Source organism: Muntiacus reevesi, chromosome 5, assembly GCF_963930625.1.
Source record: "Muntiacus reevesi chromosome 5, mMunRee1.1, whole genome shotgun sequence".
NCBI lineage: Eukaryota > Metazoa > Chordata > Mammalia > Artiodactyla > Cervidae > Muntiacus > Muntiacus reevesi.
The window spans coordinates 88,797,977-88,822,542 of record NC_089253.1 but is presented as its reverse complement, the minus strand read 5'-3'; the positions used below and the strand labels follow the sequence as shown (position 1 = coordinate 88,822,542).

Genomic DNA, 24,566 nt, shown 5'->3' with positions numbered 1-24,566 from the left:
CCCGCCCAGTCCAGCCCCACCCAGCACCGCCCAGCCCAGCCCCGCCCCTCCCGGGCCGGCCCAGCCCCTGCGCTAGTCTCGCGCATTTTAAAAGTGCGCGAGCTCCGGCGGAGACCCAGGGCCGGCGGTTGGTCGGGCGAAGCCATCTGTTACGCTACGTGGGGGGAGGTAAAAGCCTACCCATCTACATTTTTTTCATTTTTAGCCTTTCTGACCTAGGTGCCGGCCTCCTTATAGCCTTCAAGTTCACTGCCTGTGCTCAGACTGCAGGGAGGGGGGGGTTCTGCCTCTCTGGAGAGAGGGTCGTTATCTCTGTGCGGCGGTACCCCCAACCTGTGGACGGGAAGGCGGTGGGAGAGGACGATGGCCGGAGGGGGGAGGAGGCGGCCCTAGCGCCATTTTGTGGGACCGAAGTGGTAGCTGGGCTGCTCTTGGATTCCTCCCTGCTTCAGTCTCCCTATCGGGCTTCCTAGCAGCGGCCTAGCGGGTGAGTTGCAGATGCTTCTCACTAAGGACGCCCTGTGTGCCTCGGCTCCCGCGACGGGCGGCCTCCGCCCCGGAAAGGGAGTCGTGAGACCAGGCCTGCTTGGTCCTGCCGGAGCGGACTCGCGTGGGAGCGACGTTAGGGCCTGGCGCGAGGTGGCAGCCGGCGCCTGAGCTGGGGTGCTGGGCCCACGCAGCCGTGCAGCCCGAGGCAGCGGTTTGGCCTGGCTTCCCGGCGCGGGCATTGCTTTGTGCCTTCGTACTTTTGCACCGGGACGGAGTTTAGGGCCTGATGCCTCAGCGGTCCCACCCCGGCCGCGCTTAGAAACTCCTCCCTTGGTTGTCACGCACTGGCTTCTGGGAGGCGGCCGCCCGCGTCGCGAAGGACCCGTCGCCGCTGTCCCTGCGGCTCAAGTTTGGAGAGCCTCTGGACACCCCACAACCTGGAACAGGGAGGAACTTTTCCGTTCTCTTCGGCTGGCTCACTGCTCCTATTCAGTCCTCAAGACTCAGCTTCTGCATCGCTTGCTTAGGGAAGTCACTTTGACACCCCTGTACACACACACACATCTCAACCAGCTTAGGTTCTCCGCATACACCCTCCGACTACACTCCAGTAGTATTTAATCACGGTTGTAATAAAATAAGTACTTGCTTGCGATCTTTCTCCTGCTTTCTCCACTCCCCCACCCCGTGCTACTAGCATGCCTTCTGAGACAAGTTTCACAGAGGCAGCACTTGATGTATAGTAGGCATTCATCAAATACTTAATGAACTAGCGAGACATTACGTTTTAATAACTATCTTGCCTTTACGTCCTCGTTTTTCGGGGATAACCAACACTTGTAAGAATCCAAACACCGGAGAATTTTTCTAGAAGTCACAGTGACTTAAATCTAGAAGTCACAGTGGTATAAATCAGCTGGGATAAGGAAACAGTTACTTTGACCACAGGTGTTAAGTCATTTGTATCTCTTTTCCCTTTAAGAGAAACAAAGATGTCTGAATATATTCGGGTAACAGAAGATGAGAATGACGAGCCCATTGAAATACCATCGGAAGACGATGGGACAGTGCTGCTGTCCACGGTTACAGCCCAGTTTCCAGGGGCATGTGGGCTGCGCTACCGGAATCCAGTGTCTCAGTGTATGAGAGGTGTTCGTCTGGTAGAAGGAATTCTGCACGCCCCCGATGCTGGCTGGGGGAATCTGGTGTATGTTGTCAACTATCCCAAAGGTTTGTTGCTATTTGGTTTTGCAATGATGCTAAAGTATAGATTTGTATCTCGTTCTCAAGCATAGATCATGGTCTCTTCGTGGTGAACCATCTCCAACAGCCCACGTATTTCTTTTAAAAGTTACTATCAGACAAGTTTTGGAAGACCACTAAATGAGTGAAAGTTGGAATACAGAACTTGTTTTTAAAACTATGTGTTTAAATAATTATCTGCACTAATTTTGCTGAACTAATGCCAAATTTAAGAAATTAAGAATGCTTTGCAGTTCTATCAGTCTGTTGAAAATAGTCTTCTGAGGTGCCTCAATATTTTGGTTTGGTCTTAATCCTTGCAAGCTACGTCGTTCATTCAGCCAATCTTACTCCTTTCTTTTTTTTTCCCCCCTTAAATGAACATCAGTTGCAATAGCCCAAATCTTGAATTAGTTCAGTCCTAATTATACTTTTAGATCTGGGCTTAATCTCACTGTGTCTTATCAGTGACGGTTTTCATCTAAAAGGAAGCATGAAGGATTTAGAAGTGTGCCAAGGGACTAAGTACGTTTTTATTAGTAGGTCCTTTGTGCTGGTTCATAGATCTGTTACTTTTATTATAACTTAATATTGCAGCAAAGGTGTACTATTTGGTCAGTACTTAAGGTGTTGCCTCAAGAAATTTTTTCATGTATCAAGAAAAATTTTACTAGAATCAACTTGTTTTTTTTGAGTGTGCAGTTTCTTGATCCATTGGTTGTAGATAAATGTTTACCCAAATTTGAAATGTCATTTAGATAGTAATGTATTGATATAGGTTCATAGTTGTAACAAATGTACCACCCTGGTAGGGGATTTTGATAATGGGAAGGGGCTCTGCATGTGTAGAGGGAAGGGTATGTGGGAAATCTGCTTTCCTTGATTTTGCTGTGAACGTAACGCTACTCCAAAAAATGGTCTGTCTTTTGTCCAAAAATCATTGAGTTTCTCTACCCTTCCAAATACTGTTTTGTTTTTTAAATAATCTTAAGTTTCTGTTTTTTTTATTATAAAGTTAATATGAGTTTGACGTTGAAAGTTTGGACATGAAACAGAAAAATTGAAATCAGCTTTAAAAATCTATAATTGGAGATTACAGTTGCTAATTTTTTGGTAGTCAGATTATAGACATTAAAATAATCGAGAAGATATATTTAATAGGCACAAAGATAGTATCATGGTTTTTCAACCTGTTTTTTTTCCTTCCTTAACGTATTTTAAAGTGAAAATAAAGGACTTTTGTTTTGATATCTTTTGAGACAGGAGAACATAGAGTTGTAATCTTGAGCTGTTACAGAACCAGAGGTTAGGATCCCCAGATTGGCTCCAGAAAAGCAACCGAGCCGCTTATTCAAGCCTTATTCTGTCCACGAGAGCTAACGTCACTCTTTACCAGAAGTTTCCAGTGTCTTACTGTTCTTAGAATGTTTTTCTTTCTCGTTTCTGCATGAAGGGGGTGAAGTGTTTAAAGTGTTAAATGTTCTAAAAGATTTCTGCTCATTTTGTTTAGATAACAAAAGAAAAATGGATGAAACAGATGCTTCATCAGCAGTGAAAGTGAAAAGAGCGGTCCAAAAAACGTCTGATTTAATAGTGTTGGGTCTCCCGTGGAAAACAACCGAACAGGATCTGAAAGATTACTTCAGTACCTTTGGAGAAGTTCTTATGGTTCAGGTAAGCTTTGATTTCACGTAACAGTTTTTCAGTGAATGAGCATCCAGAATTCCTTTTGTTTTAGTGATGCTTCCCTTCATGATCAGTAGGTGATACTAATATTTATTATATGTATGCATAATGGGTGCCAAAAAGAAATTTGGTTTATGTTATTTCCCTTCCTGTGTGTACTCTGGGTTGGTTATATGTGTGTGTAGATTTAGTGAATTTAAGTGATTTTTTTTTCTAGGTCAAGAAGGATATTAAAACTGGTCATTCAAAAGGGTTTGGCTTTGTTCGCTTCACGGAATATGAAACCCAGGTGAAAGTAATGTCACAACGACATATGATAGATGGACGATGGTGTGACTGTAAACTTCCAAATTCTAAGGTACTTTGCTCTTGTTTTCTCTGCTTTGGCCATTTGTGGTGACAAACTTACTTAGAAGACACTGTAAAATAAAACATTAAAGTTGGAAAATGTGGCAGGGTGTGTTCTTGAAATCTTTTAAAAGTCTCAGGACTTAATGCATGCTGAATATTTTATGTTTGTTTGAAATACTTAGTTTATTGCTCCTCCAAAATAAAACGTTATTCATTTTATTATTTCTCTTGTTATTTTTAATGAATTAGCAATTTCTTACATGTTAACAAAGAGAATATATTGATCTCGTTAGTGTTAACAAAGACAATTAGAATATGTTGATCTTGTTACAAAAGCTTTACTTATTTCAAGCAAGCAAGACTTGCTGATTTGGAACATTATCCTCTTTGCCAGGACATTTCTAATTCATCACCCTTCCTTAATCCAAATATACTTTCATCAGCTTTAAAATTTAAAGCATTGAAGTCTTTCAAGGAGGAGATGTGCTACACTACAAAAAAGAAAGAATGTACCTACTTTTTAAGCACTCACCTAAAGAAAAGGCAGATAGATTGTGTTACATCCTCCACCAGAATGCTGTTTTCATTGCTTGTAAAATATTTCTGATGGTTTTCTTCCTTTCAATTTGATCAGCAAAGCCCAGATGAGCCTTTGAGAAGCAGAAAGGTGTTTGTTGGGCGTTGTACAGAGGACATGACTGCTGATGAACTGCGGCAGTTCTTTTGCCAGTATGGAGAAGTGGTAGATGTCTTCATCCCCAAACCGTTCAGGGCTTTTGCCTTTGTTACGTTTGCAGATGATCAGGTATTTTTCTCTTAATAACTTTGCCCCAGCTAGTTAGGTAATTTCTGTTGAACGTTGCCCTTCCAACTAATTACCGTCCTTATTAGCTAAGCTCTCTGACCCTGTATTTGGGCCTGAATATTTGTGATAAACCCCTTAGGTTTTTTTTTAATATGTGCCATTTAAGTGGGAGTGTTACACATCCTTTGAAAATGAATGGAAAAATCCCTGCTGCCATTACTAAAGCTAAAGGCTATTTTATGGGTTTAAATGAAATAAGTGCTCCTTGCTGATTTTTTTCCTGCAGCCTAGATGATGGCTTGAAATCTAAGTTTTATTGCTACTTTGTATGAATCAATGGTTTAATCTCCTGTATTTACATCCCTTATTTTTTATAGGTTGCCCAGTCTCTTTGTGGAGAGGACTTGATCATTAAAGGAATCAGCGTACATATATCCAATGCTGAACCTAAGCACAATAGCAATAGACAGTTAGAAAGAAGTGGAAGATTTGGTGGTAATCCAGGTGGCTTTGGGAATCAGGGTGGATTTGGAAACAGTAGAGGGGGTGGAGCGGGTTTGGGAAACAATCAGGGTAGTAATATGGGTGGAGGGATGAACTTTGGTGCTTTTAGCATTAACCCAGCAATGATGGCTGCAGCCCAGGCTGCTCTGCAGAGCAGCTGGGGGATGATGGGCATGTTAGCCAGTCAGCAGAACCAGTCTGGCCCATCAGGTAATAACCAAAGCCAAGGCAACATGCAGAGGGAGCCAAATCAGGCTTTTGGTTCTGGAAATAACTCTTACAGTGGTTCTAATTCAGGTGCAGCAATTGGTTGGGGATCAGCATCAAATGCAGGGTCAGGCAGTGGTTTTAATGGAGGCTTTGGCTCTAGCATGGATTCTAAATCTTCTGGCTGGGGAATGTAGACATTGGGTTACAGTTAGTTGGTATACTGGTGGGAATTCAAATTTTTCTAAACTCATGGTAAGTATATTGTAAAATAACATATGTAAGAATTTTCAAAATTGGTTTGTTCAGTGTGGAGTATATTCAGCAGTATTTTTGACATTTTTCTTTAGAAAAAGAGGAAGAGCTAAAGGAATTTTATAAGTTTTGTTACATAAAGGGTTGAAATATTGAGTGTTTGAACGTGAACTGCTGTTTGCCTGATTGGTAAACCAACACACTACAATTGATATCAAAGGGTTTCTCCTGTAATATTTTATCCCTGGACTTGTCAAGTGAATTCTTTGCATGTTCAAAATGGAAACCATTGATTAGAACTACATTCTTTTCTCCTTGTTTTAATTAGAACCCCGCCATATGAATTTTTTTCCCTTAGGAAAATCTCCTCTTTGGAGATCATGGTGTCACAGTGCTTGGTTCTTTTGTTTTTGTTTTTGTTTTTGTTTTAACACTTGTCTCCCTTCATATACAAAAGTACAATATGAAGCCTTCATTTAATCTCTGCAGTTCATCTCATTTCAAATGTTTATGGAAGAAGCACTTCATTGAAAGTAGTGCTGTAAATATTCTGCCATAGGAATACTTCTGTCTACATGCTTTCTCATTCAAGAACTCGCCATCACGCTGCGCAGGCTGCGTCTTTGACGGTGGGTGTCCCATTTTTATCCGCTACTCTTTATTTCATGGAGTCGTATCAACGCTATGAACGCAAGGCTGTGATATGGAACCAGAAGGCTGTTTGAACTTTTGAAACCTTGTGTGGGATTGATGGTGGTGCCGAGGCATGAGAGGCTAGTATGAGCGAGAAAAGGAGAGAGCGCGTGCAGAGACTTGGTGGTGCATAATGGATATTTTTTAACTTGGCGAGATGTGTCTCTCAATCCTGTGGCTTTGGTGAGAGAGTGTGCAGAGAGCAAGGATAGCAAATAACGTACGAATGTTTTTGCATTCAAAGGACATCCACATCTGTTGGAAGACTTTTAAGTGAGTTTTGTTCTTAGATGACCCACGTTAGCTGAATGTGTTAAGTGAAACGATACTTGTATTTCCCCTACCCCTTTGTCAACTGCTGTGAATGCTGTATGGTGTGTGTTCTCTTCTGTTACTGATCTGTAAGTGTGGTAATGTGAACTGAAGCTGATGGGTTGAGAACATGGACTGAGCTTGTGGTGTGCTTTGCAGGAGTACTTGGAAGCAGAGTTCACCAGTGAGCTCGGGGTGTCTCAAAGCAGGGTGGAAGTTCTCATGTCTGTTAGCTACCCATAAGAATGCTGTTTGCTGCAGTTCTGTGTCCTGTGCTTGGATGCTTTTTATAAGAGTTGTCACTGTTGGAAATTCTTAAATAAAACTGATTTAAATAATATGTGTCTTTGTTTTGCAGCCCTGAATGCAAAGAATTCATAGCAGTTAATTCCCCTTTTTTTGACCCTTTTGAGATGGAACTTTCATAAAGTTTCTTGGCAATAGTTTATTTTGCTTCAAATAAACTTATTTGAAAAGTTGTCTCAAGTCAAATGGATTCATCACCTGTCATGCATTGACACCTGATACCCAGACTTAATTGCTATTTGTTCTTGCATTGTCCAAAGTGAAAAGTTTTTTTGTTTTTTGTTTTTTCCAATCTAGTTTTTAATAAGTCTGGGTGGCCACACCTAAAATGGTAAGCAGTACCCTCCAGCTTTTTCTTAGTGCCTCTGTGCATTTGGGTGATGTTCTATTTACATGGCCTGTATAAATCTCCATTGGGAAATCATCCTTCTAAAAATATTCTTATTTGAAGGAGTGGGCAAAGCAATGTTAATTTAAAATGCTTTGTAGCAAAGCCTATCAATTGAAGGGAATATCAGCACCTTTCTAGTTGGGGATTTGAAAAGTGGAATTAATTGCAATAGGGATAAAGTAGAAGAAACCACAAATTATCTTGTGCCTGAAATCAATTAAGAATCCTGATAGCTTTAAGAACTGGTAGGGTGGGTTGTCTGTCTGTGGAAGTGTTAAGTGAAAGGGGCTTTGTGTTCCAAAGGTGGGGAAATAGATTAATGTTGAATAAATCTACAAGACTCAAGACTCTCACAGTGCATTGTTAAGTATGTAAAAGCAATAATATATTGATTCTCTATTGTACGTAAAATGTAACTAACTTCTGTGAGAGCTCCTTTTCTAGCGGAAGAATGTAACAGTTTTTGTGTTGATAATTTACCTAATGCCCTTATCTAATTAGATTATGATAAATAGGTTTGTCATTTTGCAAGTTATGTGTTTTAAACTTATAAATGAAATCGTCTTTTAGGCTTATGGTCGCCACATTGTTTTATTCAGTTTCCTCTGTAAAGGATCTTGCGTTGTTTTAATTTTTTTTTTCTGCATCTAAATTGCATGATTTCCAAACCCTGTACCATCTGAATTTTGCATTTTAGCACTTGCACTATTACTCAGCAGCAGTAACATGGTAACACTTAAAATGGTATTCGGGGACCTCCAAAGACTAAACTGACAAGCCTTCAAGAAGCCCAGGGGTAAGTTAACTGTCAATGGCATGGTTTTAATCCCTTATTTACACTTGTATAAATCTAGTTACCAGTCTTAGGAGGCTTTCAATGTTGCGTAGCCTTCTGTTAACATGTTTATGGTACTACATAGCTATGGGTATTTAATTCTACCCTAAAAAAAAAAATTTTTTTTTTAAAAATTGAAGTTTAGAAGTAAACTATTTGGCAAAGATTTGTTTTTAAAGTCTTATTTGGTCATCTAAATGCATTCATTCTAAAAACTTTTTTGAACCAGTTGAATAAAAATTTTTGTTGCCACCACAGTTTAGTGTCTGGAGTCTTACTGGAAAAATAAAGTTTCTTTTTTTATTTATGTGACAGAGATGCTGGAAAGTTACCTTTAAAAAGTGAGTCTCTAGAAGTTGCACTTTATATGTACAAGAGAAGTTAGTTGAAATCACAGTGAATTTCTACATAGTGATAGTGACTCTGGCTAGAATGAGAAATTTTGTTGAGTGTTAGGTGTTAAACTTTTTAGGAAGGCCAATTAAATGAAATATTTCAAGGTTAGGTCAGGGCTTAAATTTTGTCCTTAGGAAAAAGATGTTGAGTACATAGTAATTCAGATGTATGTGATAATTAGAATAATTTTTTGTTGTTGATTACTAGGAGAGTAACTCTTAACTGTGTATTTAAGTTCTGTACTCAGCTGTTATATGATCTGTAATCTGTTTTTTAAAGTGTACCCAAGTATTTCATGTTCGTGGTAAGAAGAAAAAGACACTACATTTACCAATAATACCACCACTTATTTTTATTGTATTTCATCTTATGGAAATGCCACTTTTGATTCAACTAACTGTCTTCTGAATTTGAACATTTAGGTTATTTCCAAGTGCTAGGAATATTCTCACAGCTAAATTAAAACCTTAGCATTGTAATTACGATGTCAAAGACTATGCATGCTTTTGGGACTTGTGAAATATATTGCCAAACTGTCCTTTAGAAAGTCTGTTGTCTTTGACGATGTGAAATAGTGCTGTTCGTGTTCTTTGTTTGGCAGTTTTTTCTAATTAAAAAATTATAGTTTTGGTTTTAACATGGAAATCAGTCTATACCTAGGCCAAAGTGTTGCTATTTCCAATTTATCTACCCAAGAAAAACATTCAAAGTAACTCGTGAACCAATACTGCTGTAATATATAACACTCTCAGATCAATAAGAACAAATACAAAAACAGTTAAAGAACATGAACAGGAAATTTTCAGAAATGCAAATGGATAGTAGAAAAAGACACTGGACTTCGTTAAGTAAGTGCAGATTTAATCCATGAGTTTGTAATGGATTGGCCAAGATGAGTATCACTACAGTGGCTTATGTCCCCTTGAATCAAAGAGTTAAGTGGTGGAAAAGTGGCTAGTGGACACGTGCCTGATAGGCAGGCTCACCTGCAGTCTGGGTCGGGTGGGGTGGATCAGCAGCGCTCGTGTTCATGTTGCTCAGGTCTATTTGCCGCTAAGATCTTTTACGGGTATTTTTTTAAAACAAAGAATCACGTACTGGCTGAAGACACAAAGTTAAAAATTACTATTAATGATTCTCTTGATCCAGGGAATGTAGTTTATGACTTTGGTGTAGACCCCATACTGATCTGCTTCCCCACAATTAATGGAACCCCAGGACACTATTCCTCCCACAAACCACTTCTGGGTCTCATTATCTAGAAACACTAATGCCCCCCCACTGTCACCTCTACAGCTGTCCTTGCCCCCACTTTGCAAGCCAGCACAAAGCATGTTATCAGTTACCCTTCCCCCTGGATAGGACTTCTTTTCGTAGGCAGCAGTACATTTTTGATGGTCAACAACTGGTATGTCAACAAACTTTAGATTTCTGGCAAGAAACCCCCTTTGGGTTAATCCCCATCCAGATGCAGTTCCAATGTCATTTGTCCTCATGAAAGATTGTGCTTCTTTTCTTGGCAAACAAATAGGCATGATGTTGCTGTTGATTACAACTTTGTTCTTCAGTTTAATCAGTGCTATGTCATTATCGTAACCAGCATCATGAATGTAACTTTCATGTATAAAAATGGCCTCGGCCCAGGCTTGTGTGTAGTTAGGTGATATTCTCTTCAGGGCCCCCATTCTGATCTGCAGGGAGGCAGCATCTTCTCTTTGGTCATAAACAGCGTGAGCAGCCGTTAGGATCCAGTTGTCGTGCAGCAGTGCACCTGCTGCCATGGTTTTACCTAGTAACAGCGCTTGCCAAGGAAAATAACCAAGTTTTGCATTTTGTCCTCCATATATACGACCTTCTGTAGTACGGGTGGATATTCCACACACTGGGGAAAGAAGCAGATGTATAGAGCCTTTACATGATGGTGTTTTTCTCCAGTTATTACCACTTTGAAGTTATCAGTTACTCATGTTTGATGTCAGCCAAAGATTGCATCACACAAATTGGTGTTTGTCCACCTATACAGGCAAGTGAGTGTAGTATATGTTGTTTTACTACTTAAATCATTGTTCAAAGATCTGATAAAACCATTTGGTGTTTCTTAGCTCCTCAGAAAATGAGGTGAGTGAAAATTAATTTGTAGAAACTAATTCGTTTTGCCAAAGTAACTTGGTCTTAGGACTGGGAAGTGTTCAGTAGGGCTAATAGGAATTGTCTGAGCTGGTATGCGCAGGAAGTGAAATGCAAATAGATAGTAGAAAAAGACACTGGACTTCGTTAAGTCCATTGCTTCTATTTTCCTGCTTGTAAAATGGGGTATCTACCATGTAGTTCTGGGAAAGCAGAAACTAGGGTCAATATCATAGGATTTGCTTCTATTTTCCTGCTTGTAAAATGGGGTATCTACCATGTAGTTCTGGGAAAACAGAAACTCGGGTCAATACCATAGGATTTGCAGACTACTTTCACCTTTGAACATTTAAATGTTTTAAAAATGAGAATGTTACAGTTGTAGCCAGGAACCTTCAGGTTCAGGAATTATTTCTGGTCTAATTGTTCCTTCCAGACACCAGACTTTATTGTATATTGCTAACTAAATATGCTTATTAATGTAGCAAATATGTTTCCTCTTGTGGCAGAATACTCTTATGAAAGCTTACAAACATTGTGTCAACTGAGAAGACTAAATAAACCCAGTAGCAGGAGTAATGGATATATTGTTACTTTTCTAATTTTTCTTTTTTGTCAACTATATCTTCAGATCCAATTCTGGTAAAAACTTTTTCTAAGTACTATTAAAAGGCAAATTGCATTAATGTTTAAAAACTAGATGTCATTGGAAACAATTGCTTAGGGAAATAATGAGGTTATTAGCTTTGGGTTATAGCTTTGGTAATAGCATTTCTATAGAGAGGAAACGTAACAGAAGAACTCATGTTTATAAATGTATAAATGGTTCAAGATAATTTTAAGTATCATTTAATTTTTTATGCTTGCCTAGTTGTAAGGTCAAAAATAATCAAATGACTGATGCAGTCAGCACCTAACAAACCTCTCCATATGGAAAGGGGTAATGAGAACATACTATTTGGAAATAATAAGTTGGTCTAAGAGCCAAGTGCTGAAGTTACATTTCTGCCTACACAGCTAAAGCGCTACTTACTGCCTCCTACCCAGTTCTACTTTCCATCAATTACAAATCTCTTGTATAAATGTATCCATTACCAGGCTCACAGACTGGGAGTGATTTTTCTCCTTTGGAGCTCGTCCAGAATCCATCAGCCTCACACACATATTTACCTGCAAATCATTGGAAAAACAAAAATGTTTAACTGCATGTAAACGGTGGTTGTCATTTGCTTGAATACCCCCTTGAAAAATGTTGATTCTTGAGCATCAGTGGGAAATAGAGGTGTCTGAATAACCGTTTTACATGATTTCATAAATAGGAGGTCTCTGCATTACCATGTTTGCTTGCAAAGTGGAAACCTTTTAGATGTGTAACTTGAATATGTATCAAGATCTCAAGTGCTTAATGATAAGGTTTTGACTTGTTAAATTAAACCATTTGGAATATATTGTGTGTTTGTGGTAGTCATTTACTAGATAAGATCTGTTTTCAGATTCTTGCAAATTGACATTAAAGTCACTTCACCTGCAATATTTCACTTAGCAGGTGGGAGACATGCCTTTTAATCTTTTGCCTAGCCTTAGCCAAAAACGTTGGGTAAGTTTATTTTCAGATCATGAGGGCTTAGGTTCCAAATATCACCCACCCCCAACTTACCATCATTGGTTGTCATTGTGTAGAACTCATTACAGTGGTATTTAACCACAGCCCTGTGTGTGGTCACTGCAGGACCCGTGATGTACTCCACCTGGCCACTGGGTAGATTGTCAGGAGGGCCACAGTCCACAACTAATAAATAATGGGAGAGGGAAGTCAGTTTGTACTGATTTCTAACATTAATATGTGGAGATTGTGATGATGGTTGGCTGTGTGATGCTGTAACCTGAAGGCATATTCAAGGTGGACATCATTTCATCTCTGAAAATGAGCATCACCGTAAGTGTGGTTTTAAAGCATCACTCCTTCCTATCCCTCAATAAATGGCTAGGTTGAAGTGAAGGCCCTGGGCAAGGAGGGTAGGATGCTTTCCCTAAAGGAAGGGGATTTGAAACCATTTGGATGGACTTAGCATTCTCACATGTGAAAAAAAAAGTGGTTGGCATTTGTTGAATATCTCCTCGTGCAACAAAATAGCAATAGAAGAAAACGGCATGGCCTGCAAGTGGCATATACAGTCTGGCTCCATGTAAGCTGGTGCAAGGTAGAACAATACAAAGACTGAAGGACTCAGCTTGTTATGATCCTTAGCTTTTTAGAAGAGACCTAGAAATCACGCTACCTTGAGTTTGGGTTGGAGTTCATACCTGTTTGGACATTAATGTGAAATAACCGGTTTGTGAGAAAGTGGTATCAGTCTAAAAGTCATAGTTTTGTACACAATAAAACAAAAATTGTATTTCTGTGGATACTAAAAAATACTTGGTTTTCAGCAACTTAATAGCAGTGTATCTGGCTCTGTGCCAAGTGCTTAGTCCACATTGTCTAATTTCTCCACAGGTAATATGCCCATAACCACAGAATGGCAGAATCAGGGCTAACACCCAATACCTCTTACTCCAACACTCCCTCAGTGCCAGCTCTTACTTACTGTTTTTTAAACTAAAAATTGGTAGTCTGACAGGAATATAAATTTTAGAGATGAAAATATTTAAATTCCCCTAGGAATTTTGTAGTAACCCTTGAACAAGACATGTGAACATATAGGTACAGAGGTATTAACTACAGCAACATCTGTAATGGTAAAATACTGGAAATAAAGATCACATGGACTGAAAATCATAGGTAGGTCTCATGGATTACTAGACAGTCATTAATAAGAATGAGGAGCTCTATTAATGCTTGAATCGATGTGGAAAGATACCCCAGCAATTATGGAGGGGAAGGGTAAACTGCAGTCAGATTGAGAATCCCACTTCGGTTCAAAAGTATGTAACAGTGAAATACATTAGTTGAATAGCATAGGAGATAAAGAATGATGTGAAGGAATGGACCCCAGTGTCCTAAAGGTATCAATAGTTTGAGGATTTGGGCAAGAGAAGTTTTCACTTTGGTTTTGTAAATTTGTTACTTCCACTAACATTGATGCTTTTGAACTGGAGTTGTTGGAGATGCTTGAGAGTCCCTTGAACTACAAGGAGATCAGTTCTGAATATTCATTGGAAGGACTAATACTGAAGCTGAAACTCCAATACTTTGGCCACCTGATGTGAAAAACTAACTCATTGGAAAAGATCCTGATGCTGGGAAAGATTGAAGACGGGAGGAAAAGGGGATGACAGAAGGTGAGATGGTTGGATGACATCACCAACTCGATGGACGTGAGTTTGAGCAAGCTCTGGGAGTTGGTGATGGACAGGAAAGCCTGGCATGCTGCAGTCTATGGGGTTGCAAAGAGACACAGCCGAGTGACTGAACTGAACATGTAACATCATAATTCATTAGATACATGACTCAGTTCACAAAATGGTAATGGACAGTGTCATCCCAATTTGATGTGGATATATGTGTGTATGTACGTGTATATATACATACACATACCACAATTATCTGCATCAAATGGTGGCCTGAACATGTTTACATGTGTGATATGTCTAACTGAAGAGATATATACCAAAGTACCAACAGTGGTTATACTGATGCAGCAAGATTATGAATATTACAGTGTTTGTAATTTTTCTCTATTCCCCATCTTTGATGAGTACTTTATACGTAGAAAAGGGCTTCCCTGGTAGCTCAGAGAGTAAAACATCTGCCTACAATGCGGGAGACCTGGGTTTGATCCCTGGGTCGGGAAGATCCTCTGGAGAAGGAAATGGCAACCCATTCCAGTATTCTTGCCTGGAAAATCCCATGAACTGAGGATCCTGGTAGGCTGCAGTCCGTGGGGTCTCAAAGAGTCTGACATGACTGAGTGACTTCACTTATACTTAGAAAAGTACTTTTGAATATACTAAAGCGAATACTTTTCCTAGTAGCATGGTCCCATTTTAACCACAGAAGAGTGCACCTAGACACTGGGTAAGAGAAGCAAACTTGGAGTTCAAGCCCTGATAGATAAAATCATTTTCTAAAAAGACCAGAAGCAACTGTGGGCGTTGTGGTCACACATACGTACTTCTGCACTCTGGCATCGGTCGGTCCCAAGATCCGTCTTTCTGACAGGCCGCAGCAAATGATTTCAGGGGTAAATTACCCTAAAGAATTGAGAGAACATTACTTTCCTTGTTTTCATCATGAAAGCACTCCTCAAAGCTCTGTCCCACAGTAGTTCCTCTTGTGTTTCGAGAGATGCTCCCAAGGAGAGTGATGAACCCACATGACACACAGTCCAGCTACCTTGATACATGTCTGTGCTTGGGATGTCATCTATGCGTGTGTCTCCTTAAAGATGTTGACTTCTTGTCGCAGTTTTTGTTTTTGCTTTCCATTTTAATTCAAGAACATGTCAGATCTCAAGTTCCTGCTGATGCTGCACCATTTAAGTGCCAAAGGGTGATGGTCAGAAGTCTGGGAAAGGTCAACCTGATCAGGCATGGAATGAATATGTCTGGATTTTTCTAGCCTGCAGCTATTAGCTGGAGGAAGGTCATTTAAAATACTCCCTTAAGCTTCACATGGGTGTTCTCAATCGGTTCCATTGCTAGTATCATTTAGAGGGACATTTTTGACATTGAGGTATTTTTCTTTTTAAAAAAAATTTATTTATTTTTGGCTGTGCTGAGTCTTTATTGCTGTGCACAGGCTTTCTTTAGTTGAAGTGAGCAGGCTTCTCATTGCAATGGCTTCTCTTGTTGCAAAGCACAGGCTCTAGAGCATGGGCTAAGGAGCTGTGGCACACAGGCTTAGTTGCTCCACAGCATGTGGGATCTTACCAGACCAGGGATTGAACCCGTGTCTCTTGCATGGACAGGCAGATTCTTAACCACTGGACCACTAGGGGAGTCCTGAGGTATTTTTCTAAAGCAAACTTGAAGTGAAAGAAGGTGGCTTTGACAGAAGCTTTATGCTTCAAAGGAGAGCAGGATGATTTTTTCTTTTTTCATCAGAGACTGAACAGGAAACACTAAAAAAAAAAAAAAGAAAGAAAGAAAGGACAGACTTCCCTGGCAGTCCAGTGGTTATGGTTAGGACTTCAAGCTTTCACTGCCAGGGACTGGGTTCAATCCCTGGTGGGGGAACCACAAACTACGAAGCATGGCAAACATATATGTATATGTGTATATATCTTTAAAGAGATATATATATCTTTAAAGATGATGGTTGATAAAACTAGATGTTACATAGATGTTTATTTAAAAAGAAAAACTAAACAGGTTTGCAGTTCAAGGAGCTATGGGAAGAGCCCGCCCAGAAGTTTACGAATTGAGAAAAGTGTCTCATTTTTTCCCCCTCCACAGGACTGGATTGCATAGCCAGCTATCATTTCAATGTTATTACTTTTTACCATTGGGATTCAATGACAATTTTGAAGAACATAAAGAGGACATGTTAATCTCCTACCTGTGCCCCTAAAGCAACACACTAAGCATTTTTTGAAATTATCCTTCCTCTCCCTTAACAGTGGTCACTGTTTATAACTCTGCAGAATATACTATTTCCAAGGGCTGCTTAATTTTTTGTGGGCCCAGGAGTTGTTTCATGTCAAGGTCATTTGACCAGGAGGAGGAGTTTGATTTAATGCAAGGTGATAACATAGAGCACAATGGCAAACATTTCAACTGCTTTACCAAGAGCTGCAGTAATGTGTATGAACTGAGAAAAGGTGTTCATTTATATCACCAGCTTTCCCCAAGACAAAGTTTTTTTAAATGGCAGAGTTCTGGGACTTCCCTGGTGGTTCAATGGTTAAGAATCCTCCTGCTAATGCAGAAGACGTAGTTTCAATCCCTGTTCCAGGAAGATTCCACATGCTGCAGAGCAATTAAGCCCTTCATCCTTGTGCTCAAGAGCCTGTGCTCCACAGCAAGAGAAGCCCACACACAGTAACTAGAGAGTAGCCCCTGCTTGCTGCACCTAGAGAAAGCCTGAGCAGCAAGGAAGGACCAGCACTGCTATAAACAAATTAATCAATTAAATGTTTTTTAAAAATAGCAGAATTCCTAAGAATATAAATTTTTCTATAGCCATTTCTCTTAGCAAATGTATCATTTCTTTGAATTTTATTGTTTAATCACAGGGAAAAGAAACCACCATGCCGACAACAGCTGTTTTCCCATCTTCCTTTCACATACTTGCTGATATAAATATGACTGTGGTTGCAGTTAGCAGTTTTACATTAACTTACTTGCAGAAGTTCATAACCAGTCTCGCAGAAGACCGAGAAGTGATCTTTCAGGATGTATTTGGCTTGCACAGGGGAGATGTGGCCATTAGGTGGCGCCAATGGATCAGGGCAAGGCTGAGCTGAGCAAGGAAATGAGACATGGGTTTGGCTGTGGTCTACAGCAGGCAAGTCTGAATTGAACAATTAGAAGTTCTTGATTTATAAGTGAAACACTTAACGTGTAGAGAGAGCTTGCCACAAGTGGGATAGAGTTCTTAAGATTTAAATCCAAAGGCAAGATTAAACTCTCCATTGCTTATTGTACAAATTAGGATTTGTTGTCTGGCCTGGGCTTCAGCCAAAGTGATAGAAAGTCAGGCATGCAGTAAGGGAGCGTGGTCATGGCAAAGGGCGTGTCTGCTCCCTGCCAGGCGCCTCACACACACTGCTGAGAACTGCGGGAGCATAACAGGGGCGGGGCGGAGGTTGAGGGGGAAGAGCTGGACCACATGCATTTAAATCACAGGAAAGTCTCAGTTTCCTCATCCATAAGCCTCATGAGACTGTTTGCTCACCTGCTGGGGCTTTGTGAGGACTGAGTGTGAAGCACAGACGAACGTGCTTTGCTAATAAAGTGTTAGTTGCTCAGTCGTGTCCGACTCTTTGCGACCCCATGGACTGTAGCCCGCTAGGCTCCTCCATCTGTAGGATTTCCCAGGCAAGAATACTGGAGTGGGTTGCCATTTCCTCCTCCAGGGTATCTTCCTGACCCAAGAAGTGAATTCAGGTCTCCTGCATTGCAGGCAGATTCTTTACCGGCTGAGTTACCAGGAAATAAGCACTGGGCAGGAGGTGGCTGCAGCCAGGGAACCCTCCCAGGAGATCTCGTGACTCAGAGCCAGACTGGCACCTGGGAAGTCTCTCCTGTCCCTCTTGAGCACTTGCCCACAGGGCTCAGGACTGGCTTCCACTTTGGCCCCCAAACCCTGGCCTGTCATCACCCCAAGCCTTCAGCCCATCCCCTATGGCTGACAATCCCCCAAGGCCACCCCTCAGCCCACACAGGCCATTTGCCTGTCCCCCACTTCCTCCAGCAGCCGATCTCTGTGTCCCCGGGTAACTCTCAGTCCCAGGTAGGCCCCAGAGTCTCCAGGGACATCCCAGGGCTTCCTGAGGCCATCTTAATCCCAGGCCAGGGCCTTGCTCACAGCCTCCTTCACACACACTGCCAGGCCGTGTGCTGGCCCCTTCTCACTCACCAGCCTGGCAAACCTGACTTTTCCCTCCTACTCACTCTGAAACCAGTACTCCAGTTTTAGAAATTTTATTACTTTGACCCACAGGAAAACAAAAGGCCTTTAAAAAATGAAATGTTTGGGACTTTCCTGGCCATCCAGTGGTTAAGACTTTACCTTCCAGCGCAGAGGGGTGTGGGTTCAATCCCTGGCCAGGGAGCTAAGATACCATATGCCTCGGGGCCAAAAAAACAAAAACAGAAGCAATATTGTGGCGAATTCAATAAAGACTTTTTAAATGGCCCACATCCAAAAAAAAAAAAAGCTTCCAAAGTGCCAGTCTCTGCCCTCCTGACCAGGCTCTCATTCTTTCCCACATGTCCAACAGAGGGGGCCCAAAGGTTAATCTTTGTTAATCCAAACTCCTCATTTTAAAAATTAATGCTTCCTTCACACAGACTCCATGCCTTCTGCATTAACCCACCAACCCCCACCTTTCCATGGAGATGTTATCCTTCACTGGATAATTGAGACAGCACGTCTTAGGAAAATTATGTTAAGAGGCTCAGTGTCACATGGCCAGGAAGCAGGTGGCACTACAGCTGGGACATCAAGTTGGGCAGCCTGACCCTCAGCCCGCACTCTCAGCACGGCTTGGGCTGCAAGTACTTTGCTTTGGAGCTTCTCCAGATCAGTTACTCGGTCCTTCCAAAAACATCCTGAGAGACCAGTTGGCTGAGAGTGTCAACTCTCAGGGGAACAATCACATCCAGTGGTCAGTGCCCAGAAGATGGGGGACTTGGACTTGTGTCTAAGGAGGTAGTACCAAGAACCATGCAGTGTGTGAGGGTCTACCATGAGGAAGAGGTGGGGAAAGAGGGGAAAGAGGCCTGGAGGGTGGAGGCGGATCTGGGAGGCAGAGTGAAGCCCCAGCTGCAGATGCCCCATCCAAACCCTCTGTGACGGGAGCCTCCATCTCTGCCCACCCCATCACACCCAATGCAGCTTCACACCAAGAAAGATGGAGCCTCTGGGCTTTTGCACGTAACAGTTCCCTTGCCCTTGGGACAACACCCTTCCATATTCCTCCCTCTGCCTCTCCCTTCTCCCCTGAAGCAGGTTATAAGACCCTTGTGTGACAGGTGTCTTCCCTACACTCAGAGGGAAGCCTTATCACCAAAAACAAAGGGATGCCAAGAAGAATCCTGACAAACAGGGCTGGCTACATCTGAGTCATTGTAAGGACTGAGGCTGAAGCTGAAGCTCCAATACTCTGGCCACCTGATCTGAAGAGCTGACATTGGAAAAGACCCTGATGCTGGGCTTTCCCAGGGTAGGAGAAGAAGGGGATGGCAGAGGATGAGATGGTTGGATGGCATCACCGACTCAATGGACATGAATTTGAGCAAGCTCTGGGAGTTAGTGATGGACAAGGAAGCCTGGCATGCTGCAGTCCATGGGGTTGCAAAGAGTCGGACATGACTGAGCAACTGAACAAGTTTCCCCCAGTTCACCACCCTTACTTCATATTCCTCAGCCTGTCATACTCCTCAGCAGACCCAGCACAGAAGTACATAGCTGTCTCTCTGGGTCTTCATTTCCTTAGGAAGGCACCCATACCATGTAAAATGTGGAGTGTGTGTGGAGCATTAGTCACTCAGTCGTGTCCAACTCTTTGTGACCCCATGGACTGTAGCTCACCAGGCTCCTCTGTCCATGGGATTCTCCAGGCAAGAATGCCGGAGTGGGTTGCCATTCCCTTCTCCAGGGGCTCTTCCTGACCTAGGAAGTGAACCCAGGCCTCCTGCATTGCAGGCAGATTCATACCATCGGAGCCAGAGGGAAGCCCTGGTGCCACATGAAACTTACATGAAATGAACAAGTATGCTTTTTCCCATTAACCTGTCAGTTTGCTTTTCAGACTCAGCCAGGGACACTGATCAGGTTAAGGAAAACGTTTCCCTTCCCAGTTTCCGGGGCCCAACCAGGAAGAGTTCCATCCCATGTGGTTCCTTGATGCTTCTGGAAGAGCCCCTACCTGCCCTCACCTGTGCTGCTGTATCGGACCTTCCAGCCCATGTGGTCCCCCGACTGATCGGTGGTAAAGGTGATGGTCACAGTATTGCTGTTGGTTTCAATCCTGCCGGGCAATGTCTTCCCACAGAACGGGCCGTATTCTGCCTTGTCTGTTCGAATCTGAAAGAGGAGAGATACCCGTCACCCCAGGACCTCCCGGGCCAGGGTGAGGTGGGGGCCAGAGGAACCAGACCTTGAGGGAGTCGTAGGGGCACAGAGTCTCAGGGTGCGTCTCCACGTCAAAGGACTCCACAAAGTCCAAGATGACATGGAATCCCTCCTCCAGGTGGATGCTGTAGGTGCAGCTGGAGAGTTTGGGGTATGGCTGCGGGTACTCAGGGCTGCTGAACTCCCCAGACCGGGCAGTGAAGACCTGGCCAGAACACAGGGCTGGGGAGAGGGGGGAGGACAGGCAGGGTGAGCCAGGCACAGCAGCTTGGCTCAGGCTACTGGTCTAGCTCAGACACCAGCTCCAGAGGCTCCTCCAGAGACCGGACACCCCACCCAGGGGCTGAAGGGACAGTTTAGGGAGGGGGTTCCTCTGGCTTCCAGGCTTTAGCTGACACGGGCAACACTTCAATGTACATTCTCCAGAGGCTGCACTCACACCCCCAGGGAAGATGGGGGCCCTAGGCCAAGGCTTCCGTTGCAGGGATCACTGGGCCAGAGTCCCAATTCCAGGGGGGAGGGGTGTGGGATCTGCCCAGGGGGAAGAAGGCACCAAGAGAAGAAAAGGGGACTTTCCTTATTCCCCAGGAATTGGGTGGGGAGTGGATGGGAGGAGAGGTATCTCCTTGGGCTGAGGGTCACCCACCCACCCCTGACTCTAGCAACCCCCAAGTTCATCTGCCACGGGACTCCCACCCACCTGTACCCCCAGGCCTGGCCAGTCCAGCCCAGCCTCCCTGGGGCTCTCCCTCCCACCCACCTTCCCTGGATCAAGGCTCTGCCCTGGGGGGCAGTTGAGGGACGTTCAAGTCCACATTGATCGGATGAGTCTCGTGCCCACGTTCCCCATGGAAACAACTGATTCTGCCTTTGAAGAGGGAAGTCGGCTTCACTCATGGGAGAATCCTGCCCCCTCCCTCAGGTGGTGGGGGGAGGGGACATTTCAGGAAGTAGGAGCCCAGTACCGCCTTTCTTCTTCTATGTGGCGGCTTCCCAGGGTGCAGAGGCAGTCAGCCCCAGACGTGCGGGACCAGATTACCCATCAGTGAGTTGATGGGCAATCAGTTCCCATCCATCAGTACCTCCCTGGCCTCTCTGCTCTGGGTCAGACTCCCTCAGCCCAGCACACACAGGACCTGAGTTGCCCTTTGGACAAGAAGTGGACCCAAGGATGCTCTGAGCTCAGTCCTTGGGTTCCTGGTAGGGGAGCAGCAAGAGCTTGGCTGCCCTGTGTGAACTCAAGCAAGCCTATGCCCCTCTCTGGGCCTCAGGGCCCCACCATCAAAACAAGCAAGCAGAGCAAGCCCTCTGGCCAAGGAGCCTGTGGCCCCGTGGAGGGGGCCGCCCCACCAATTGGGGCCCCTCAGGCTGAGATGAGGGTGGAAGAGGAGAGGGGCCAGGGAGCACATCACAGCCCGCCCCCGCTGTCCCCCCAGAGACAGGCAGCAGGTGGAGGTGGAGCCACGTTTATTGTTAGGTCCGAGGGGGTGGTCAGTAGGGGCTGCAGGCAGCAGCAGACTTGCCCGACCCAGACTGGAGCCAGAGGGGAGGCTAGAGGCTCTGCTCTGGAAGAGAACAGAGACAGGGAGAGACACGGGGGAGGGATGCTGAGCTGGGGGAGCAGGGTCAGCTTCGAGGGATGCAGCTGCTCACTCCCCAGGGCACCGGCTGGTTTTCCATCCAGGCCCCTGGCAAAGGTGCAGAGGGGCATCCAGGCAGTGGAGGACGAAGGGGTTGGCTGGCTGGGTACTGAACAGCAGCTTTGAGCAGGCCCTGCCCCCACCCTGAGGTTGCATGAAGGGAAGCTTGTGTGAAGCAGGCCTGGGCCCCCCCACTCCTCCATCCTGGAGCCCTCCCACCCCAGGGAGGGTGAGCCCTGACTGGCCAGGTACAGAGTGAGGGCCTAAAACATGCTCACCAAGTGAATGAGCTGAAGAGGATGAGAGGGAGTCAAGGATAGGGCAGAGGTGGGTGAGGAATTGGAGAATATGGATGAAAGGATGGATGGATGTGTGGATAGATGGATGGAGAGTTGGATGGGTGGATAGACCGGTAGATGGATAGATGGATGGGTGAGTGGACAGATGGACAGATGGGTAGAGGATGAATGGGTGGATGGTGAGATAGGCGGATGGTGAGAGGGGACAAAAGATCAAGAAGGGGCCACCTCCTAGGAGAAGTATCTACAAGGCCGAGGCCCGTGGCCCTTCAGTTGCCTGGGCAGAGCACCTGTGGCCTTGAGAAGCCAGTGGTATCTCGGGGCAGAGTGGGGGCTGGGCCAGACGTAGTGTCCCCCCCTCCCCCCTTTCCAGCTGCGGCTCACCTGAGCAGGTGCGCTTGTCCCTGTGGAGAACATAGCCCATACGGCAGGAGCAGTAGAAGCCGCCCAGGTGGTTGTGGCAGTGGTGGTCGCAGGTGGGGGTCTCTCCTGGGGGCACCTGGCACTCGTCAATGTCTGGGGGAGGGCCAGGCAGACAGGCAGCAGGAAAGGGGAGGGGATATCACTGAGGCCTGGGCTCGGGCTCAGAGGCCCCCAGCCTCCGCCCTGAGAGAAGCCTCCTCTGGAATGAAGGTGGCTCGTGCCCGGCCAAGTGCTAGAGGCCAAACAAAGGTCACTGTGGCCTTCCTGCAACAGTTGGAGGGAGACCTCAATTTCACCCTTTTTAAACCAATGAAGGTGAAGCGTCCTGCTCCACGTAGCCAGGCCAATGCAGGGAGCAGCCTGCAAGGGAACCCAATGGGTAGGCCTCTATACAGGTTTCACTGGACTCTTAGAGCAGCCTCAGGACAAACACAGAGAGGTTGAACCACTTGCCCAAGGCCACACAGCAAGTCCCTGCAAGAGCCAGAATCTGAAATCAAGCATCAAAGTCCACATGTAGACGCAGCACTCAGGCTGGCGGGGCTTCACCTGCCCATCTGCAAATGGGCTCACCTGGCCCTTGCATCACAGGGGCCCCTGAAGATGTCCCTGGCACAGAAGGGGGTTCAGTCTTAGCACCTGGCACAGAAGTAGGGCTTAGTCTAGAGCAGAGGTCATGGCCTGTTAGGGACATTTGCATTGTGATGATGTCAGACCAGGTGTGGACTCTTCTGCTGGTCTGGCAAGAAGCCAGCCTCAGGGACCGGAGTGGGGGTGGGGAGGAGACCAAAGGGAGGACCAGTCTGGCCGAGACCAAGTCCCGCCCCGACCCCCGCTCACCCTCTGCAGAGTAGAAGGCCTCGAAGCCCGCGAACGGCTTCTCGTTGGAGTAGTCGGAGCGGAAGGTGACTTCCAGGCTGGAGCCCGGCGAGCGGAAGGTGTCGTTGCCGGGCGCGCGCTCCGTGTCCGTGCTCTCCGAGCCGCAGAGCGTGGCCAGCTCCTTGGTCCCGGCGCTCAGCTGGGGGGGCGAGGGGTCACGGGGAGCCAAGCGCGACGCCAGGCCTGACTGCCCTCCCGCCCTCCGAGCTCAGACCCTGCTCCCAGGTGTCCCAGCCCCCCGCCTGCCCTGCTGGCACCTTGACGAAGTCATACTCGCACAGGTAGGAGGGCTCCAGCTGGAAGTGCGTGAAGTAGAGGCGCAGGCGGTAGCCGGCGGGCGCCGTCAGGGCCCAGCGCCGCTCCTGGTTGTTGGCGTACTTGTCGGGGAAGCCGGGCGATGCCAGGCGCCCGAACACGGGCTTGGGCCACTGCGGCCCCGAGGACGCAGCCGCTGAGCCCCACAGCAGGCCCAGGAAGACCAGCAGCCTGAGGGCAGTGCAGGGCAGGGGCGGTGAGGCCTGCTCTCAGCCCTCACCCCTGCCAAGGAGGTCCTGGGGGCTTCCACCCACCTCATGGTGCACTCCGTGTCCTCCGGCTGACTAGGCGCCTCACCTTTGATCTGTTTGTCCAGTGCCTGGCCCTGCCCCCAGCCACCCTGGCCTTCTGGGAACAGACCCCATGACTCCTGCCTGCCCAGATTTCTGGGCAGCGGGGGCAGGGTGCTCCAGGAGCCAGGGGCTGGGTGACGGCCAGGCCTGGGAACAAATGCTAGCTCTGTCTTCTTCACCCTTGACCTCTGGGGTTCCCCAGGAGTGTGTGACTTCCGAGGTCACTCGGAGTCCTGGGGACAGTGCTTCTAGGTGGACCTGGGGGAGAGCTTTCCCTCCTGGCAGAGAGAAGAGGGGAGCTTTAAAAACACGAGTCCACAAAGATGGGGAACATGGGAGAGGATGTGGAATTGGCATTTAGGAAGCTGGAGAAACA

The 24,566-nt window shown here is 45.3% G+C and overlaps 2 protein-coding genes across 10 annotated transcripts; one reads left to right on the top strand and one right to left on the bottom strand.

Annotated features, from left to right (window-relative positions):
- Positions 1-113: 113 nt before the first annotated feature.
- TARDBP (TAR DNA binding protein) lies at positions 114-12,043 on the top strand. 5 transcript variants are annotated; one of them, XR_010663309.1, is made up of 8 exons: positions 339-487; positions 1,472-1,719; positions 3,242-3,405; positions 3,635-3,775; positions 4,403-4,573; positions 4,951-6,168; positions 7,148-7,181; positions 7,939-12,043. XR_010663309.1 is itself a non-coding variant. In XM_065935772.1 (6 exons), exons 2-6 carry the CDS (start codon positions 1,482-1,484, stop codon positions 5,479-5,481), a joined length of 1,245 nt encoding a protein of 414 aa, XP_065791844.1. In that variant the 5' UTR covers positions 114-168; positions 1,472-1,481; the 3' UTR covers positions 5,482-6,882. The 5 variants fall into 5 exon arrangements, 2 of the variants coding, with proteins under 2 accessions (XP_065791844.1, XP_065791843.1); XR_010663310.1 differs by lacking the exon at positions 7,148-7,181; XR_010663308.1 differs by lacking the exons at positions 7,148-7,181; positions 7,939-12,043 and adding an exon at positions 6,903-7,136.
- MASP2 (MBL associated serine protease 2) lies at positions 9,588-24,280 on the bottom strand. 5 transcript variants are annotated; one of them, XM_065935769.1, is made up of 11 exons: positions 24,152-24,280; positions 23,840-24,068; positions 23,544-23,721; positions 22,665-22,796; positions 20,367-20,563; positions 20,146-20,293; positions 16,884-17,002; positions 14,715-14,793; positions 12,257-12,388; positions 11,695-11,769; positions 9,588-10,354 (listed from the first exon to the last, which is right to left on the bottom strand). In XM_065935769.1, the coding sequence occupies exons 1-11, from the start codon at positions 24,154-24,156 to the stop codon at positions 9,588-9,590; spliced, it is 2,061 nt and encodes a 686-aa protein (XP_065791841.1). In that variant the 5' UTR covers positions 24,157-24,280. The 5 variants fall into 5 exon arrangements, 2 of the variants coding, with proteins under 2 accessions (XP_065791841.1, XP_065791842.1); XR_010663305.1 differs by lacking the exons at positions 9,588-10,354; positions 11,695-11,769 and adding an exon at positions 14,936-15,106 and having other exon boundaries at positions 12,352-12,388; XM_065935770.1 differs by lacking the exons at positions 9,588-10,354; positions 12,257-12,388 and having other exon boundaries at positions 11,634-11,769.
- Between the last annotated feature and the right edge of the window lie 286 nt (positions 24,281-24,566).

Coding starts and splice junctions, on each gene's coding strand:
- TARDBP (XM_065935772.1), top strand. CDS start 1,482: ATGTCTGAATATATTCGGGTAACAGAAGATGAGAATGACGAGCCCATT. Junction 1,720..3,241: donor TGTTGTCAACTATCCCAAAG/GTTTGTTGCTAT, acceptor CATTTTGTTTAG/ATAACAAAAGAAAAATGGAT. Junction 3,776..4,402: donor GTAAACTTCCAAATTCTAAG/GTACTTTGCTCT, acceptor CAATTTGATCAG/CAAAGCCCAGATGAGCCTTT.
- MASP2 (XM_065935769.1), bottom strand. Junction 22,797..23,543: donor GGCCTTCTACTCTGCAGAGG/GTGAGCGGGGGT, acceptor GCCCTCCCCCAG/ACATTGACGAGTGCCAGGTG. Junction 20,294..20,366: donor GCCCCTACGACTCCCTCAAG/GTCTGGTTCCTC, acceptor CTCCTCTTTCAG/ATTCGAACAGACAAGGCAGA.